Source organism: Anticarsia gemmatalis, chromosome 23 (assembly GCF_050436995.1).
Source record: "Anticarsia gemmatalis isolate Benzon Research Colony breed Stoneville strain chromosome 23, ilAntGemm2 primary, whole genome shotgun sequence".
Lineage (NCBI taxonomy): Eukaryota > Metazoa > Arthropoda > Insecta > Lepidoptera > Erebidae > Anticarsia > Anticarsia gemmatalis.
The window spans coordinates 6,296,499-6,315,579 of NC_134767.1; the positions used below are offsets into that span (position 1 = coordinate 6,296,499).

The window sequence follows — 19,081 nt, forward strand, 5'->3', positions numbered from 1 at the left end:
TTTCACAAAGAAATCAAACAGAGAGTGCGGGATGCTATTTTTCATCGCCCTAGTTATGGTTTGCACCCACAGCAAATAGAATACTTTTTGTTATCAAAACGACTAATGATAGGTACAACAGGATTGCTCTGATGCGATTAAATTGATCAGCAACCCGAAGAAACCAACTGCTGAAATCTATTCGCCGAATGTTTAAGGAATCAATTACATATTATATCCACTTAACACGAAGAAGGAAGCATTTAAAGCAACAGTATACCTATATTTTGTATCATCGTCTTACATCTGCTCTTAATACGAAAATGTTTCTTTAAAAATGTTAAGATGTTAATTAGTATGCCTAGTTTCACAATAACCTCATAATTTCGAAGTAGGTGTGAAGACAGCGATGTCGCGATGAGTCAACGCGAATGTATCGCTATTACGTGAGGCTATGCACCCACAGTCCCACAGCGATCACCATTGGGTTAAGGTTATGTGTACAGTTATAAAAGAAGAAGTTTGTAAGTGTCTGATTGTGAAGATTATTTTAATAGTAGGTGTTTGTTCTTGAAATCTGCATGACTGTTTGTTCTTTTGACAGTAAAGGATAGGATGGTTATGATAAATTGATTTTTTATTTTTGGAGACAATAATTATTGTTAAATTCCCAGGTTGATCTATTATTTAAAGGTCTTCATAGAAATAAAGCAAATTGCATCGGTAAATTCAAGTTATTTATTTTCTGAATACATTATTTCTTTTTATCGATTTGTTTTCCTTGTTATGGCACTACTGCAAAATATGTGATGTAGACAGTTACCAACTTAACCGAATGAATAATTAATAAGAAAAAAACATTTAATACCCTCATTCACCATACGCCAAAGTACACCTTTTTGGCTTAAATATTATAAAAAGCTTTTCGCACTTTATATAGTAAAAGTGCTCATTATTCAAATCAGGTGTTAGGCATAAAAAAAACACCAAGTTGCAACAATGGAAAAACAGTTGTAGTTCTATGCTCTCAAATCAATATTAGAAATCCTATCGATTTGGCTAATATCCTCTAGCCAATGAGGCCACTTCCTGATCTCGTTATAAAGTTTCCTTCCAGGACTCTCTGTAGCGAGGAGCTGCCTGTGTCCTATCAAATAATAGTCCTCCGTCAAATGACCACTCTCAACACCACATTGTAGGAACTCCTTTACCGCTTGCAGAGATTCTGGTGTAGGGGTGTCATCTGCGAAACAAAATAACCAAATTGAAAACTATATTAGGGAGGTGAATATTTAAGGTGTCTCTTCTTGTACCTACCCGTTTTTTTTGTACAATTCTGATAATGGATTATATTCGGTAAAACACTGATATCAAAACAAAAAGTAGGTATATTATATACCTATAGTCTTAAAAGATTACCTATACGATCATGAGAGAGCACTGAAACTGCGTGTTTAGTATGTAAATAAATACCGGGGAACATAACTTATAAGTAGGTACTTACTATTAAAATTCCCAATGAATGAGATAGCTATTGATCTCTTATTGTAGCCAATAGTGTGAGCCCCAACATGCAGCCATCCTGTGCCTTCATATATTTTACCAGTGCCTCCAACAATGAACCTGAAATAAATATTTTTATGGAGGAATCTACAAAAGTGGACTCTGTACTGTAGTCTACACTAGTATTATAGACCCAAAAGTCTATCCAATGTCATTTATCTATCAAGTTTTGAGTGAAATTCGACACGAAAATACCTAGTTGAAAACCGAAGTAAAAAAGGAGATAGGGTGACTGGCAGCAGACGCTTATTAAGATTGGATAAACAGACACAACAAATCAATAAGCCCACGAACTTCTGGCCCAGTCTGCTTCTTGTCGTTTGGTAAGTGGTCAACCTAGTGTCAAAGTTGTTCAAGCCGCCCGAAGGCCTTTGACGTGGCTTAACGACTGTTATCTTAATCCATCCATTTATGGAATGACCGCGCCAAGGTTTGCTTAACCCACAGATCGTTCACCGGTGAGCGCAACTGGCTACGGGCGCCTCAAAGCGCCTCGCATCTGGCCCAGTGGTAGCAGTGTAGCCGTCACTGTTCAAGGAACAATATCTGTATGAAAGTCATACAAAATAATATCAAGCCATTGAGTAATGTTAAACTTACGAATAAATAATGTCCCAGTAGCCCAAGTTTTCCATATGATTGCTTTGTATAGCCCTGACCCGTTCCTCACAGTTGCTATCAGAGGTGCAGGTAGACGTCGCAGCGTGATGAATGATCACCAGTTCTACTGGCCGAGGGAGATACAGAACGTGGACCGGAGTTAGGCCGTCCCATTCTTTTTTAGAGACTACTCCGCAATCTGAAATATTAAAATAAATATATCTGAGAATCTATATACGTAAGAATAAGAACATTGAAAGGCCTTGCACCTGGGCAAGGTTCGAAACCAATTAAATAACTTTTTTTAAGTTAGGTATGTAAAAATTATAAATAATGATAGCTTGTTCCAAGACACTCTGCTCAGCAGTGAGTTTTGCATACAAGGTTAAAAACATCTTGCAAACACTAAAGTGTATGGCCGGCACTGACGCTGGAAAACTGGATGATTTGAGTCATTCAAGATATACATGCGTACTTATATGATTTTATAAACGGACTGGGAATGATTTTTAAGTTTCTGTGTTAATAATCAGCGTTTGTCAGTGCTGGACTGTCAGTATTGAATGATCGTCCGTCGGTACTTTAAGACAATAATAGTGTGGATATAATTTATCTATACTAATATTATAAAGCTGAAGAGTTTGTTTGTTTGTTTGTTTGTTTGTTTGAACGCGCTAATCTCAGGAACTACTGGTCCGATTTGAAAAATTCTTTCACTGTTAGATAGCCCATTTATCGAGGAAGGCTATAGGCTATATATCATCACGCTACGACCATTAGGAGCGGAGTAGTAACGAAAAATGTTACAAAAACGGGGAAAATGATGACTCATTCTCTCTTACGTGACGCAAGCGAAGTTGCGCGGGTCAGCTAGTCTTATATATTTACCTGCATTTACCGTAACAATATAAATACACAACGCAAATACGTCAATAAACATTTTGTATACAACTTTACACATCAACTTTATAACGCAAACTAAACGAGGATGCAGGGAACTTGAATTACTTGTTTCATAAAGGAAAAATAAACGTCTTAATTTTATATCGTCTACTCAGAAGAATAAACTGGCTAAGTGCGACTTGGACTCTTTTACGAAGGGTTCCTTATCATAAGTTAGAAAAACAGCTATAAATTCACGTATGTTGTGTGGAAGGCCCCTTAAATATTTATTTAAATCTATTTTTTTATGGTTCCAATTTGTTGTTATAGCAGCAACAGAAATACTTCATCTGTAGAAATGTTACCTGTCTAGCTATCAAGGCCTATGAGATACAATCAAATGACAGATAGGCAGACAGGGAAGTCAGTAACAGGGTCTCGTTTTTGCCCCTTGGGTACGGAACTCTAAACAATATGCTAATTACATTATAAAATTAATTAATATTTTCAATACTTATTTTTTTAAAGGTCAATGCACTCTTATAGGAAAAATGTTCAAAATTGTTCATGTACAGTAGCTACTACACTGCTAATTTAAATCCATTCTATGCTAACACTAATACTAGAATTGTAAAAGAGTGTTTGTTTTCTCTCTTTTTTGTGGAGACGGCTTATCTAGTCTTGATTAAATTTTGCAGGGTGATAGATTGTGTCCCCGGGTAAAATATAGGCTAGACTTTTTTGTATGTAGAACCGTGGGTGTATAGAGATGGAAATAAGTAAATAAGGCTATTTTAAATTATATGAGCAAATTCCAGCATCTTAACTACATAATCTTATATAACGTGCAACTAAATCTAAGTCAAATCTCACAATAAATCACATCTACAATTAATCTAACACACAAGGCTTGAAACTAAGTAATTGTCCTAAATAGCTTCGTCTTTTTTCTTTGTTATGAGTTGAAGAAGGACGGAAAATGTATTGTTTGTGTCGTGGGAAATCTACTGAGTCATTGGCTCTGTTTGTAAAGGAAACAGACATAGGTACGTTCAATTCTATTGTTGGGAACTAATATTTTTGCTTTATCTAACATATTGAATAAGAAGAAGATGGAATATTTTCTGCTCTAGGTAATAATATATTTGCGTATGTATCTTGTATATTATTTTAAACGCATCGGTCTGTAATTGTCTGCAAGTGAAAAGCCCAACGAAATCAGTTCAGCCTTTCCGTAATATTCAACTGTAATTAATAAATTGCTACTTTGTTCTTAACATACACAAACAGTCTTATTTTCAGATAGTATATTATGTTGAAATGTAGTGCTGTATTCTTTATATTGAAATTTGTACCTACAGCCTAAGCACTCGAAATCTGCCAATTGCTTTACAAACATTCGGCTCTCCCAACACACTTGAGCTGAGCTAGAATAAAGAAAAGTGGTAAAATGTTTAAACAACTCAATAATTGTAATCTTCTATAAACTAGACTTCAATCAAGAAACAACTACCTCACTCTGTTCAATTAAAACTTAGACATTATTAAGTAATTCCCATGCATGGATGACTGTTACAACATAAGAAATATGAAAAAAACTCGCACATAAAAGTGCACAGTGGCGAGTTAACTAGGCCTCCAGGTGTTTTAACACTCGTGTAGAATACTGATCGAGTAATGCTACGTTCGTATGTTTACTATACGCGGTAAATATAGCACAGATATTATGTTATCGCGCTTCCTCCTATTATGATCTATACTAATCTATACTAATATTATAAAGCTGAAGAGTTTGTTTGTTTGTTTTTTTGTTTGTTTGTTTGAACGCGCTAATCTCAGGAACTACTGGTTCGATTTGAAAAATTCTTTCACTGTTAGATAACCCATTTATCGAGGAAAGCTAAAGGCATCACGCTACGACCAATAGGAGCAGAGTACTAGTAAAAAATGTTACAAAAACGGGGAAAATTATGACCCATTCTCTCTTATGTGACGCAAGGGAAGTAGCGCGGGTCAGCTAGTTTATTATAAATGCGAAAGTTTGTGAGGATGGGTGTATGAATGTTTGTGACCGTTTCACAAAAATCTAGTAAACGAATTTTGATGAAATTTGGTGCCCATATAGTTTTTAATCTAGATTAGCACATACTTTTAACACCGGGAGATGTATTCACGCAGACAAATTCGCTATCGGAAGTTAGTTGAATTAAGTGGCAAACATAGCACAAATATAGTTTTATAGGTTTTGCAGAAATAAGTGACAGATTTTCTACGTTTTTCCTTTTTGCTAGGTAATTTGACGAAATTCCACCGGAACAAATGAAAAAACTGTTTTTTAAAATAATGAATGCATAATTTTTGATGTTTGGATGGTTTGTTACTCAAGCACGAAAAAACTACTGAACGTATTTCGATGGAATTTGTTACGCTGATATTTTATAACCTGAAATACATATAAGATACCTTTTACCCTAGGAAATCGTTTCACGTGAAGCCAGGAGCAGAAACTAGTGTAATAATATGTAACCTACATTGACCAAGTGAGTAGAGCGAACACCGTTTGTTTAGTATTTACGCTGCATCTATTTTTATTGTTTATGTTTAATTTATGAGTGCAGTAATAGATAGGTTTCGATGCATTTAAGAACCGTTCCAAGATGATTTATCGTCTGCGAGCATGTTACTCTTCGATAGAATATACAACTTTAAATTAAAGAAAACGAGAATATAAATTGATAATTATAAACATAATTGAGATTGATATCTTTACTTTAAATTTGTATTGAGGTTTTGATACATTCGACTGTTTATATAGCACAGTGGTAACAAATACGATACATGCTAAGGGGTCTCGATGCATACTCCAAGTTGATTCCAACAAAACGTACACGATTTAAATTTTTCTGTTAGGAAATTTTCACAGATCGCGTGAAGTAAGAGCTTAAAGTTATAAATATATGATTCTTCTTTTTCTTTCTCTTATCTTTATCCCACGTTATGTGGAATCAGCACAACACGTTTTCTTCAATCGATTATGGTATCAAACCGCTGTATTATGAAAACTAGTCAATGACTATCATAAATGTCCAATTACCCTATATTTTTGTTGATTTAGATCTTGAACTACAGTATGAAAAAAGTTTACTATCTTACGCACTAACGCAATTCTCTACAGTCGATACTGTCAAATATTGAAAGTTTGTTAAATAAAAAGTACCGCCAAAATAGTGGCTACGAAGCCCACTAGAGGCGCTGATCAGATTTTCGTGCAAAATTTCTCGATAGCTAGCTAGTTGTCGTTAGTCGATAGTAGTATATAATCGAATTACTGGCTTCTTAATGATGTAACAATTGGTGTCTCGTAAATCACATAATTATGAACATAAATAACATACTAACTATTATGTCTGTCATAAAGAACAGCGAATGTGCTACCTACACGTAACTTCATAAATCCTACAGAATTTTACAATTGCATTACAAATATTTTATAGTGTGTTATCAACACTTCGAAGTCCCTACTAATATTCCGAATGCGAAAGTGACTGTCTTTTATTTATGCCTGAACCTCTGAGTCGATTTAAGTGAAAGTTTGCATCAAAATTGTTTGAGAACTGAAGAAGGATATGATAGGTTTTATCCTTGATAAACTAATAGCTAAAACTAAAAGAGTTTGTTCACCTGTTCATTGTTTTGAATCTCAGTAACAGCTGATTTGAAATGAAAAAGTATTTAGTCAGTGAAGAAGTCGGCCGCTAGTAAGCAATATAACTATTATCCTTGTAGACAGAGTCGCGGGCAAGAGCTAGTATGACATTATAAATCAGTTCATTCGCTTTCAATACCTAAATCGTTGCACATGTTGGCTGACAGTACTAGATCGATCGTTACCAAATGCTGAAATACTGGACGCTCCACTTAGACCACAGGCTGTTACAAATTGCATACGACGTTGAATTATTATTTACTGCTGTAATGTACACAGTGTTTGAGCATTTTAAATAAGTAGTTACTTAAACAAAATTGTCTGAGCTCTTTATATTTATCGACGTAGAACAAACATTAGGAATGATAAACTGACTTTTCACCTTAGATTGCAAAATTAAATGGCTTTTGTAGGTTTTCTAGGACGAAATCTTCTCCTTGAATATATCACAGATAGAAGCTTAAAATGTCTATTATTAATACAAAATTATAGATCATTTAAGCTTGTCTTTAACATACGTCAAATTAGATAAATATAAATTTTATTTCAGTCCAAAATAACCAAAATAATTTAGTGTAGTTCTTATAGTGTCATTCAAAGTTTAATTCTGCATTACTTTAAGGCAATATGTTGTGTGACAACCACAACATTTCATCGGTCGCGTGAACATGCGTCTATGTAAAAAAATGATAATTATCAAATATTGCCAACTTTAACAAAAGTTTGAATATGACAGGTGATTAACACGTTCGCTGCCCCTGACGCGTATGTGCGTTTTGTAGAACGCACATACGCGTCGCGGGCAGGGAACGTGTTAATAAATACATAAGTTTATCGGCAAATATTCTCTAGTTAATTTTATCATTAACATTCTGACGTGAGGCAATTTATTACAGTATTCAGTAAAAGTATTATTTCAATAAATTCCGAATAGTTAAATAGCTCTTTCATAGATATATATCAGAATCAGGCACTGTAAAACTCTGCTATATGAAGGAACTAGCTTTTACTTCATCTGCGTGGAAATCTTTTCGGTATCCTGTCTGTTAATACGGGTATAAACTATCTGTTTACCGAGTTTCTATAAAATTCTTTTAGTAGTTCTGGCTTGGTTGAGTATCGTAAAGCACCAACCAAACTTTTGCATGTATAATTTTAGTACGATAACAAGTACATACGTTATTTGAAAAAGAAATAAAACTATTTCACACTTTATTGGCAAATATGACAATCACTGCCACAATACCAAATACTTTAAGGTTGCGCCAAGCCAATATGTAAACCAATATATTTGCATAAAAAACCTGTTTTCTAAACGTCACTTTGACACATGCATTCCCGCGCTTCGGAAAACCAATCACGCGTCAGTATCGCGCCGAAAGCCTGCGCGGGCGCACACGTTCCACTTTCAAATATTACCGCGAAGAAATATCAGCTGATATTTTTTTATTAAAACCTTTTTAATCTGTGTTAGTGTTAGTTTAGTGTTTGAATATTGTGCAATATTTTTTTCTTTGGAATTAACGGATCAAAGGTTTGTATTTTGCTTGCAATGAGGTAATGGTTTGTAAATAGTTGTTCTGATGTTGAGAAATGTTTTTGTTATGATACCAGTCTGGGTCATTGGTTACTTTTGTATGATTAGCGGCGGGTTTTTGTCAGTTGATCAACGAATTACCAAGATTTCTGAAAATTTTATTTTAATCATTATTACAATAACAACGTACCCCAGAAGTCTTATCCTTTGAGTCCTTGCACTGCGTTCGATATGAGTATTTTTCTAGAAACTAATAGTTAATCCACAAAAACTAAACTAAACTGTAATTAATAGTCATAAGCCTACATTGAGCAACGTAAATTCTAAAATATTTTCCCCTGATTGGGACCACAGCAGACCTTAAGCATATTTTGTAGCTTGTGAAAAAATTACTCCTTACGTACAACATCTAACAATCATCTCAAAAATAGACCCTTAAACCTACCTAAACATCCCACAATTTATTTGCCAAACCTAGAAATCGAACCCCACATGGTCCACACAAGAACTGCTATTTCACTACAATTGATGACTATTTGCCAATCTTAGCAGGTGATTATGTATAATAATGATAGTTTTATTAGAGGTCTTGTACGTTACCTTGTCTGTCATACAGATTATATCTTAATGTATGTGATGTATGTGACATTGGTTTGGTACTTGTTTAGTGATGGGATGTGAGATTTTTTTAAGACTAATTCAGAAGTAGTTAAGTTTTTAGTTAGTTACCTATACTATTGGTTATAATGACTAACCATCGACTAAGAATATAACTATCTGTCTAACTACTATTAGAATATAGAAGAATAATTAGGAATGAGGGCCGAATTCAAGTTAATACCGGCGATAATTAATGGAAAAACTATCAGTAGCAAGAAAAATTATGTTATTAGACGATAGATGAAACAAATATTTTTGGTCAAAAAGCCATTTTTTCTCCATAAAATGTACTACTAATCTGTTTCTTAAACTTACACACAAGCAATACAAACATCTCCACATTAAAGAGTTTTAAATAAAACAATGCGTCGTGTGTATTTATTTCGTACTCAAATCGCATGTCGTTTATTGTGACATATTAGTAAAAAATACCGGTATTTTACTACGTGGGCAAAGTCACGACCGGAAACTAGTTATAAATATAGTAGACATTACAAAAATAATAGAACAATCGTTCACTAAAAAGGTGTATCACATTTACATAGAAAAGACATCAACGCGCTCTGCACATTATTATAGTCTTGCTGACTCTTGCTTCCGTTATACAGAACATGAGTACGTAATATTAATTTACACATTAAGAAGCAAAATGGAATGTATTATGTGAATCCATTAATGTTGTATGAGATAATTTAAATTAATTTATGTGATAATTATGTTTTTAGACCGTTATAAGTAAGACCCTTTGGTACTAATGAACGAATTACAATAAAATGTAATACTTAATAGAAAGTTGGACTTGCATCTACGAATTTATTTTTTTTAAACTACGGATTGGTTTTATGCAAAATAAAACAGTAATTCGCAGTAAATTAAACTAATACTAATAAGAAAGTCTGTTACTTTTTCGCAGCGAAACCACTTGATCAATTTTGATGCAACTTAATACGAACATAGTTGAAGAACTGAGATTAAAGATTGGTTGAAATAAGGGAAGTGGCAAGCGAAGCCACACGTGTTTAATAGTACAATCATAGATTCTATTCTTTTCTCTCGCAGACAAAGTCACAAGGACAATCTAGTGTTAAACATAACATAACAAGAAACCGTACACAAGTGTACCGTAATAGTTCAGTTGTTATTATGACATGTAGTGTTATAACACTCACATTACATCGCCGGTTTGACGTCTGATTGATGTTGCTCTAACACATTAACGGTAGGTAGTGTATTGGAAAACTGTAGTGTAGCGGAGTTACAATAACTTACCAACAGTAAACTTCACGATTTATTAATTTTCAAGAGAAACTATTTTTCGAAACATATTATTATGACAATAAAGCCAAAAGTTTTTCTTGGGAAATCAATATTATTTAACAGTAAAGCAATTCTCCGATTTCTCCCACAAGTCTCATTGAGTTGAATTTAAAAAATATCTTTCATTCCAATTGCCTTCTAAATTACTTTTATACCAGAACTACATTATAAAATTGTAAACGTTGATTTTAGTTACCGGACCCCTTTATTGCGTCAAAACTTTTCGTTAACATCCCACCTACAAAATGTAGATTCCTCTTTCTAAAGGCAATATTTCATCTTTCATCATCGTTATAACATGAATCCAAAACATCGCATAAAAGAATCACTATTATTCACTATCCTTACCTTTTTCAGTTAATCTCATCTCCAACCTTCCACAAAACTTTAGGAAGCCCACTTGTTATTCATAACACAACGATCATTACATTAGAAGGTTGTACTTTGTGGTACAAACCCTAGTTCCCACACGCGACCTTGTCGGCACCGCACTTCTGTATCCTTGGACTAGTTACAATCCTTTTACGATTGTCCTATACTACTATGGCTATTTAATCTTGAGATAGGAGAGCATATGGTACACTATTAGATTCTATGCTCTTTATACATATATACATAAAATCATGCCTTTTTCTCATAGGGTTAGGCAGAGACCAGAGAACTCTATATAGGCTTATGTTATAAATGCGAAACATTGTGGGGATGGATGTACGGATGTTTGTATGCCTCTTCAATACGAGGGATACTGGGTGATTTTAATGAAATTTTGTTACACAGATAATTTATAATTTGAATTAAGAAACAAGAATTTTTACTCCGAGGTTCTCGAAGTGGCAAGTCAGCAAATGCTGGTATACTTTACTGTTTCGAAAACCTTTGGTTTCTTTTATATTTTTTATTTGGATCGGTACTGGCAATATCAAATGTTATTAGCAAAACATTCTGGGTTCATCGTAATTGCATTTTGGACACAAAGTCACCTTTAGCAGGTAGAAAACCAGATTGTAACCACAAAAACTTGACCTCTAGCATGTTTACCTTTACAAATTTATAATTGATTTTGCGACTTCATAGGTTTTCACAATCAAACATATATTTTTATACTAATACAAGTGTATAAACGTATGAAAATTTTTAAATAATAATTTTTGCTACGATATAACAATGAACTCGACCTCAAAATCGAACCCGAAACATTTTGTTTCCCAGTCCCAGTCACACACGTCTTGGATAACTAATACATTATTTATAAGAGGAAGACCATAATCAACACCCCATTGCTTAACATAACATTAGCTTCCATTTATATAAAAGGTACCACACAACTTTGTAACGATGACGTCACACTACAACGTTCAATTAATCACGATAGCTATCAAAAGCTTCACAAACATTAATGATGTCAAGATAAAGAACTCTCGTTTATAAGACGTATCACGTAACAGTTGGCAATACTTCAAGTGCCGATAGTAAGTTGTCGAAGTTAAGTTTGTTTTTATAACTCGAACACGTGTTTAAAGTGTGTATGGAGGTTAGGTTTATCAGGCTATTTGGGTTACAGACTTTTTTTAATTTGGGTTAGGGATCACGGGCTTAGCTTTAGTCTAATGAGAGCTTATTGGTTAAACAATTACTTTAATTCATGTCATCAGAAACAATTTTATTCCTGTGGCGCGATTTTTTCTACACCATCGACTATTGACAAACGGCTAGCTATCGATAAATTTTGCATTAAAAATTGATCATTGATGCAGTACACTCTTAATGTCAGACTTTCGATACTCCTAGTAGTAACCGGCCAATTAAAAACGTAACTTAGTTAAAATATGAAATGATATAACCTGTCAAAGAGTGATTGAGAAGCGACATCCATCAATATGTAACTTTGCAGCTGTTTTTATAATGAATAATTTTAATATTTATAAGAAGAAGATTATCCACAATTAAAAAATATTCATATGCATAAATCATGTATGACACATAACTGCTTACTTGTTTACCACAAACATACTATTATATAAGTATGCAAATATCCGCTTTTTAAATGCAATCTTCGGTAAATTAGTCACTATTGTAGTATGTGTATTGTGTATGTAGCCAAATAATAATAATACTTATGCTAAATAATAATCACTGTTTAGAATAGGTTTATTTGTCACCATCATTCACAGTGTTTTTCAACTCAGTGAGGGGCACAAGCCTCCTCCTCCTCTCCTCTCCCTTTTACGCCTGTCATCCATATTCTGCAAATCCGCTTTGGTTTAGGTCTCCTCAGTTGTGAACTTAAGTTGACTGCACATCCCTTCTTTACAAGTTGGGTGAAGTGCGGACAACTAACCTAGAGTCATCAATCCAGTTATAGGTATATAGTTGTTAACTTTTCATTTATATAAAGTTAATAAAAGGGATCACAACTTTTTGGATACCTGTAGTTGTCTTTTCTAATCTATTGTCTGTCACATAGACCATTTAACCCATTTCTGTCCCACTTCTGGGCCACCTCCCTCGTTTGGAAGGAAAAAGGGGTTCCTCCCAAACGAGGACGTTACGCTGGCCAAGCGGATAGGGGAATATGCTTCCTCTCAAGAAATACTCGGTACTAATTATTCCGTTCACATAATCATCATCACATCTAGGTACCTGGTACATACAGTATTTATATTGTTGACGCTCCATGACTCATTGCTTTGATTACCATTTTAATTATGACTCAACAGTTTATTTATATCTATTGTGTATCGTATTATAACTCTGTATTAAAAATGTAATTTAAATATTTGATTGCCTCTTTTGTAGAGAGCGGTAAAGAAAAGTTAGTTATTAATTCACTTTTAGTATCTGTTTTTTGGATAGAAAATAGGCCCATTTAAAGTACAATATTGGTTTAATATCTGGCTTTATAAACCAGAAACGATGGAGAAACCTCATTTTTTTTATTTAGCTGATGTCAGTATCCGCCTGCTGAGCAACGGCCTATTTGTAAAATACCACACAAGATAAGAACCTGCTTACTAGCTAGTTTTCTCTTGCCTTCCTTCCTTACATAAGGTTTACAAAATGCTTTCCTGAGCGAGATAATCTTTGGGATTTATCCCATATCGCGATTGGAGATTTGCTTATCTTGTTCTTAATTCTGTTCAAAGAATCATGAACCTAAAATAATATTTAGCTTTAGAAGTTGGTATACACTTTTAGAAGTACTTTCACTGTGGTTTCTAGAAGATTTTCCTTATCAACACCAGGTGCAAATAAAAAGGTGCGTGTCCACAAACTCTCAAATGTTTACGCAACACTCAAATTATGCGGAAACAGCAATAAAACCGCACCATAACTCAATTAAATTCACGGCCGGTAGGTAATAACTTACTATCGAACTAAATGTTACTCAATTCTTGTATTTCTATGTAAATCTGACCATTCATAAATCTTAGTTTGTTGGGAGAAACATGGCTGAATTATATCATCGCAGAGACAGAATTACTCTCGCTTCTTATACCTTAAATATGTATACTAAGGTCTAAGATATATGTATCTTTACGTATACTTAAACAAACTCTGATGTACTCATAATAAGCATTAATTGACTATCAAAGGTTTTGATTCAAAAAGGTTTATTATCCTAGGTCAAGCTTCTAGTGAAGGTGTGATAAAAATAACTGTCGTCAAAAGTAAGAAACGTGATTCCAGAACTTTGTAAATAATGTGTTATATTTCAGTTACTGTATCGTATACCAAGGGTCTACGTTGGCTGTTTTATAGGTTTATGACTTGACTAACTATTTAAATACATGTACGGTGAGTGCAAAAAGGTATTAATTAAGGTATTAATGAGTTAATGAATAAGTAAATTATCAACTAACTAAACATCGAGTACTATTTTAATACAAAACAAACATTCCAATAGACTATTTGCTATTATCTCACGCTAATACAATCCGGACATGGTCCGTGTAGTCCACAATACAAATACAATATAAATACAAATACAACACGAATATTATAAGACAATCAACGTAATTTATGTACGGTCGTCATTCGTACTCTGTGACTCATGGTATTAACATGCCAACTGTGTGGGCGAATACGCCTTTAAATTGTTTTGAGAATAAATATGAACTGGTGTTATAGTTCAAAGATCTATGTAATGGCATACTATTGTTTTATTTAGTAACTAGAGGCCGCCCGCGACTTCGTCCGCGTTGAAACCCTTCCCGTGTAAATCCCGATCCCTCGGGAATTCCGGGGATAAAAAGTAACCTATGTGTTGTTATGAGACTTCAGCTACCTATATACCAAATTTCATCGTAATCGGTTCAGTAGTATTTGTGTGAAAGAGTAACAAACATCCATACATACATACCCACAAATTTTCGCATTATAATATTAGTAGGAACAAGCCACTAATTGGTCTCTACAGTTTTAGCAAACATTATTATTTATCCTTTAACTCAATCTTGGAAGGAAATGGGGTGGTATTTGTCCAATAGTGGGATGAGAAAAGCATTCTCATAAATTTAATTTTACACATAGGAATCTGATAGCATCTACCACGGTTTAAAATGTTAAGATGAAGGCTACCATCAGCAGTAAAACATTTGCAAAAAAATCTACAAACATAACTCATATCAGTTTAAACCCGGCAACCAAAAGTATTTTTAGCGTCCATTATTTTATTCTTTAGCTCTTAGTTTGGAACATCTGCTCCACAGAGTATAGTGGTCATTTAAAACAGGTTCACAAAAAGAGAAGGAACATTTTTATCAGCGACATCAGACTGCTTGAAAACGCAGGCTAACTTAAAATTTTATGTTGCTGTTAGGACGAGTTCTCATTTGACTAACATTTTATACACTGAACATGAATGCAGGGAGTATACAGATCGGATTTTATCTTGCACTAGCTTTTGCCCGCGACTTCGTGTGGCTTGTGACTTAGGACAGAATTTTCATGAAAACTTACATCCCCTAATTCCCCTATTTTATCCCTTATGGAATTGATCAAAATTCTTTCTTAGCATCATCTACCTGCAAGCCAAATTTCGGCCCGATCCGTCCAGTGGTTTGGGTTGTGCGTTGATAGGTCACTGTCGGTCAGTCAGTCACCTTTTAGTAATATATTTTATCTTGCATTTGGATTGTCAACTGGCTGTTTTTTTTTTAAGTTTGAAATGGTAGTAAACTGGCTGGATTTTTTTGTCTTGAACTTGAAATGTCAAGAATACGAATACGTTTTAATAGGTCACGAATGGTAAACGCATATAAAATTATGTTGTGTCACGAATTAAGAATAAATTGCAGGAATGCGTCGGTGCGTTAAATATTTTTAATATGTTTTTTTCAATAATTTAATTGTAATTCATTTATAATTCATTACCAAAACATTTATTTTACTACTACTCCGGTCATTTTACTGCTTAACATATCTTTGTACTGTAGCTGATCTTCGGCAATTTTTATCCATTCTGGACTGTGGGTTTGTCTTTTCGTGTCTGTCTCACTTTCGCTGCTGTTTGCTGAATATCATTCTTTAAGCAAAAATCTTGATTATTGCAAATTATTCTCTATACATAAGATGTTACTTTTATAGGTTTATATATATAGCTGACTATCTGCAACAAACTAATTGCCTCCTAGAAGCAAGTCCTTTACATTCGCCGCAATGTCCGCAATGCACTAAAAGGATGTTAAATTATAGCGTTATTTCTGCTATAAAAGTACGCTTTTAAAATGTTTGGAGTGCTTTCAAAGCATTTAGTACATACAACATTGTGATATAGAGATAAAACTCTACACAGCTGCTGCAATGAAAGAATGCCGCAGAAACTGGCAATGTTGTTAGTAGTATGTCTTTATCGTAAAAAAATAAATTTTGCTAAAAATCTCAAGAGCTGCTTGCGACTTGAATGATAACGTTAGCATCTGATGCAAGATAGAGGTTTTTAATTTGTACTTATGACACATTGTTGGCAAGCTTAGAGCTATACCAATCAATTGATGCTATTGATTGACGAATGATTGATAAATCTACGATCGATTCGATCGATAGATGATTGTGGTTACACCTTTAGACTCAAGTTACGAGACTCATCTTCTCAAAATAAGCTCCTCATTTTTTTTATAAAGGTTACAAACACTTTTCTTTCTCGTTAATAAAATTCAACATTATTTATAGCAGTGCTGACTCAACAAAAGAAATTTTAACATACTCGACAGGATTGTTGATCTCAAGGTAAACTGCTAGTGAATAAAGTGCAACCAGTTAATGAAAGCCTTGTTTCCTACTGCAGTTAAACAGTACTTTTGACGGCAATGCAATTCACATAATGCAATACTATAATTGATCTTGTTTGAAGCTTATATCTTTTATCTTACTAACCCCCGGTTTCTGAGGTATATTTAGCGGTAGTTTACCTATTCAATAGCGTTTAAACTCATATAAAAAAATGGTATTGAATAGATAAACTACCGCTAAATGTACCTCAGAAACCGGGGGTAAGTGTATTGTTAGGTATGATGCGATTGTAACATAACAAGAGATTATGGTGAACCCGCGAAATTTTAGTTTCACTAAATACAACCTCTGCTTAAGTTTAAAGGTACTAAAAACATTTTAAATATAAGAAAGTACATAAAAACTCATCGTATAGCCAGTAAAAAAAAAACTGTACTAGGAAAAGTTCACGAGGATAAGTAGAATTTCCAGGCAAAAGCATTTCTTTTAGTGTATCAGTTATTGTTAAGCCCTACTCCATATATTTTAAAGCTACTTCATAAACGCCTGCTGACTCAAAACTATGACATCAAACAATGTCCTCATAACACATTCAATTCACGTTCTAACTCCTCAAGGCATTCATTGAACTCGCGTCCCGAGCACCATAATATCATGGTGACGGAAGGACCTAACTGTATCGTTAATATGCACTCTATTTATGTAGGAACTAGGTCGATAATCCAGGTTAACAGACTATTGGTTATCTGTTTCCGATGGTCGCTAAATGTGGATGTAGGTTTAGGATGAACGGTGTCCTGTTTAACTCGAATTAAAAGTTACAATGAACAACAATTACAGAGAAAAGTCGCTATTTTTTGTACAATATTTTTTGTCTTGTTATCTTAATTTTGATAGGGTTTTAATAAACTTGATTAATTCTGATATTTGTTTAAATATACAACCGCCCCAATTGCCAACTATGCTGCAATCAGGAGGTTTTTTTGGTGATTTCTGTCTAACATAAAGATGATATTGGGATTAATTTACTTAAATATGTTTATGTTGTAAACATTGAGGAATCAGCAATCTTCGAACAAATTCCTCATGTTTGTATCTACATAAAAATATTCAACCTAATGCACCACTACTAAACATAGCGAACACTCCAATTCTCCAACGGATACACATTCTATATAACATTCTTCTATACACATAATGTTCACTCCACCGTTACTAAAAATACTCTCTCAAAACAACTGAACATTCTTTGTCCAACTGTACTACAGACTACAGTGTATAACTTCGTAACTGCTCTCGTAGTATTTCCGAGTACATTCCTCTTAACTCAATTCGAGGAACTACGAATGCGCTCCCAGCTTTGTTTGGTATGTCCGACTGTATCTACTTAGGTACTTTTATTGGATTGAGCCATTTCAACTAACTTGCTAGTTTGTTTTGTTGATAAGAATATTCATATTGCAATATCACGCGTGTGCCGTATAGAGGTTTATAAAATGTATCCACAACTTATCTTAAGTGGTCTGGGAGTGTATACGACTGTTGATCGGGAGTTCGATTCCTCCATTTTCTTATGGTATATTTTTAATAGTAGCACCTAGTTTGGTATCATTCCTTGCTCTTTACTAAATGGGGCCAAAATTATTATCGGTGAACATTTTATGGATTGGATGTATGTTTCCTCCTACTACATGTTATTTTCAGCTAAAAATAATGCTTCAATCACAATTTTATTGTATGAATATTGTTATCGAAATAAACAATTTTCTATTTTTGCAATTGTATTTATACACCTTTGCTTACAAATTAGTATTACAGACGTCAAAACAATTATAATCATCATCACAATTACGACTAAACAGTACACAAAAATAGAACGATGCAACACTAATTATCTAGCATTACAAAAATTGAAGACAATGACCTATCACCTGTGTAAACGGACTCATCACCTACATACACCAACCCACTTACTTATAAAACTCATAATAAAACAATGGAAGCTCGCAGCTCACAGAAACTCGCAACACGTTTTAATTGTGAAGTTATTTAACCGATTGCGTCCATCCTTCCGTGTTGTTTCATTATAGCATTTCATTAGTTTTTTTGCGACTTGTTAGCTGGGCTTGTTGCGGACTAATAACACGCGATTGTTGTTGAATGATCGGACGCGTAATGTTTGAGAATGTGGTGTTTGTAGGGTGCTTATGAGGAAGTGGAATAAGTGTAGTATGGTTACTTGTCTAGTAGCAAAGTAATGGCTACTGCAAGCAGCACAGGCGAATGAAAAGAACTCCACTGACTTCGATCCTCAAGACAATCTATAGGGTTCGATTCCCACACGGAACAATTATTTGTGCGATCCACAAATAATTGTTTCGGGTCTGGTTGTGCTTTGTGTCCGTTGCTTGTATGTTTGTAGAAGTCCCCGCGACACAGGAGCAATTCCTAGTGCGGGAGTTGTCAAAAAAAAATTAACTTGTTAGGTAGTCAGAAAGTGAGCACTAAGACTACCTTAATCAGGTCACCTGGTTTTGTATATTGTATAAAGTCATCTGAGGTCCTTAGGAACCTTACACCCTAAAGTGGAGCCCTACTGTAAAAAT

The 19,081-nt window shown here is 34.2% G+C and overlaps 2 protein-coding genes across 2 annotated transcripts in view; one reads left to right on the plus strand and one right to left on the minus strand.

The window, feature by feature from the left end:
- Positions 1-707: 707 nt before the first annotated feature.
- LOC142983112 (peptidoglycan recognition protein-like) lies at positions 708-3,163 on the minus strand. Its single transcript, XM_076129948.1, has 4 exons — positions 3,031-3,163; positions 2,143-2,341; positions 1,484-1,602; positions 708-1,222 (listed from the first exon to the last, which is right to left on the minus strand). Exons 1-4 carry the CDS (start codon positions 3,101-3,103, stop codon positions 999-1,001), a joined length of 615 nt encoding a protein of 204 aa, XP_075986063.1. The 5' UTR covers positions 3,104-3,163; the 3' UTR covers positions 708-998.
- Positions 3,164-8,082: 4,919 nt separating this feature from the next.
- Rcd6 (Reduction in Cnn dots 6) overlaps positions 8,083-19,081 on the plus strand; it is a 28,504-nt gene continuing 17,505 nt past the window's right edge. The window contains exon 1 of the mRNA XM_076129879.1: positions 8,083-8,264. The gene's annotated coding sequence lies outside the window, so the exon portion shown is untranslated. The remainder of the gene's footprint in view (positions 8,265-19,081) is intronic.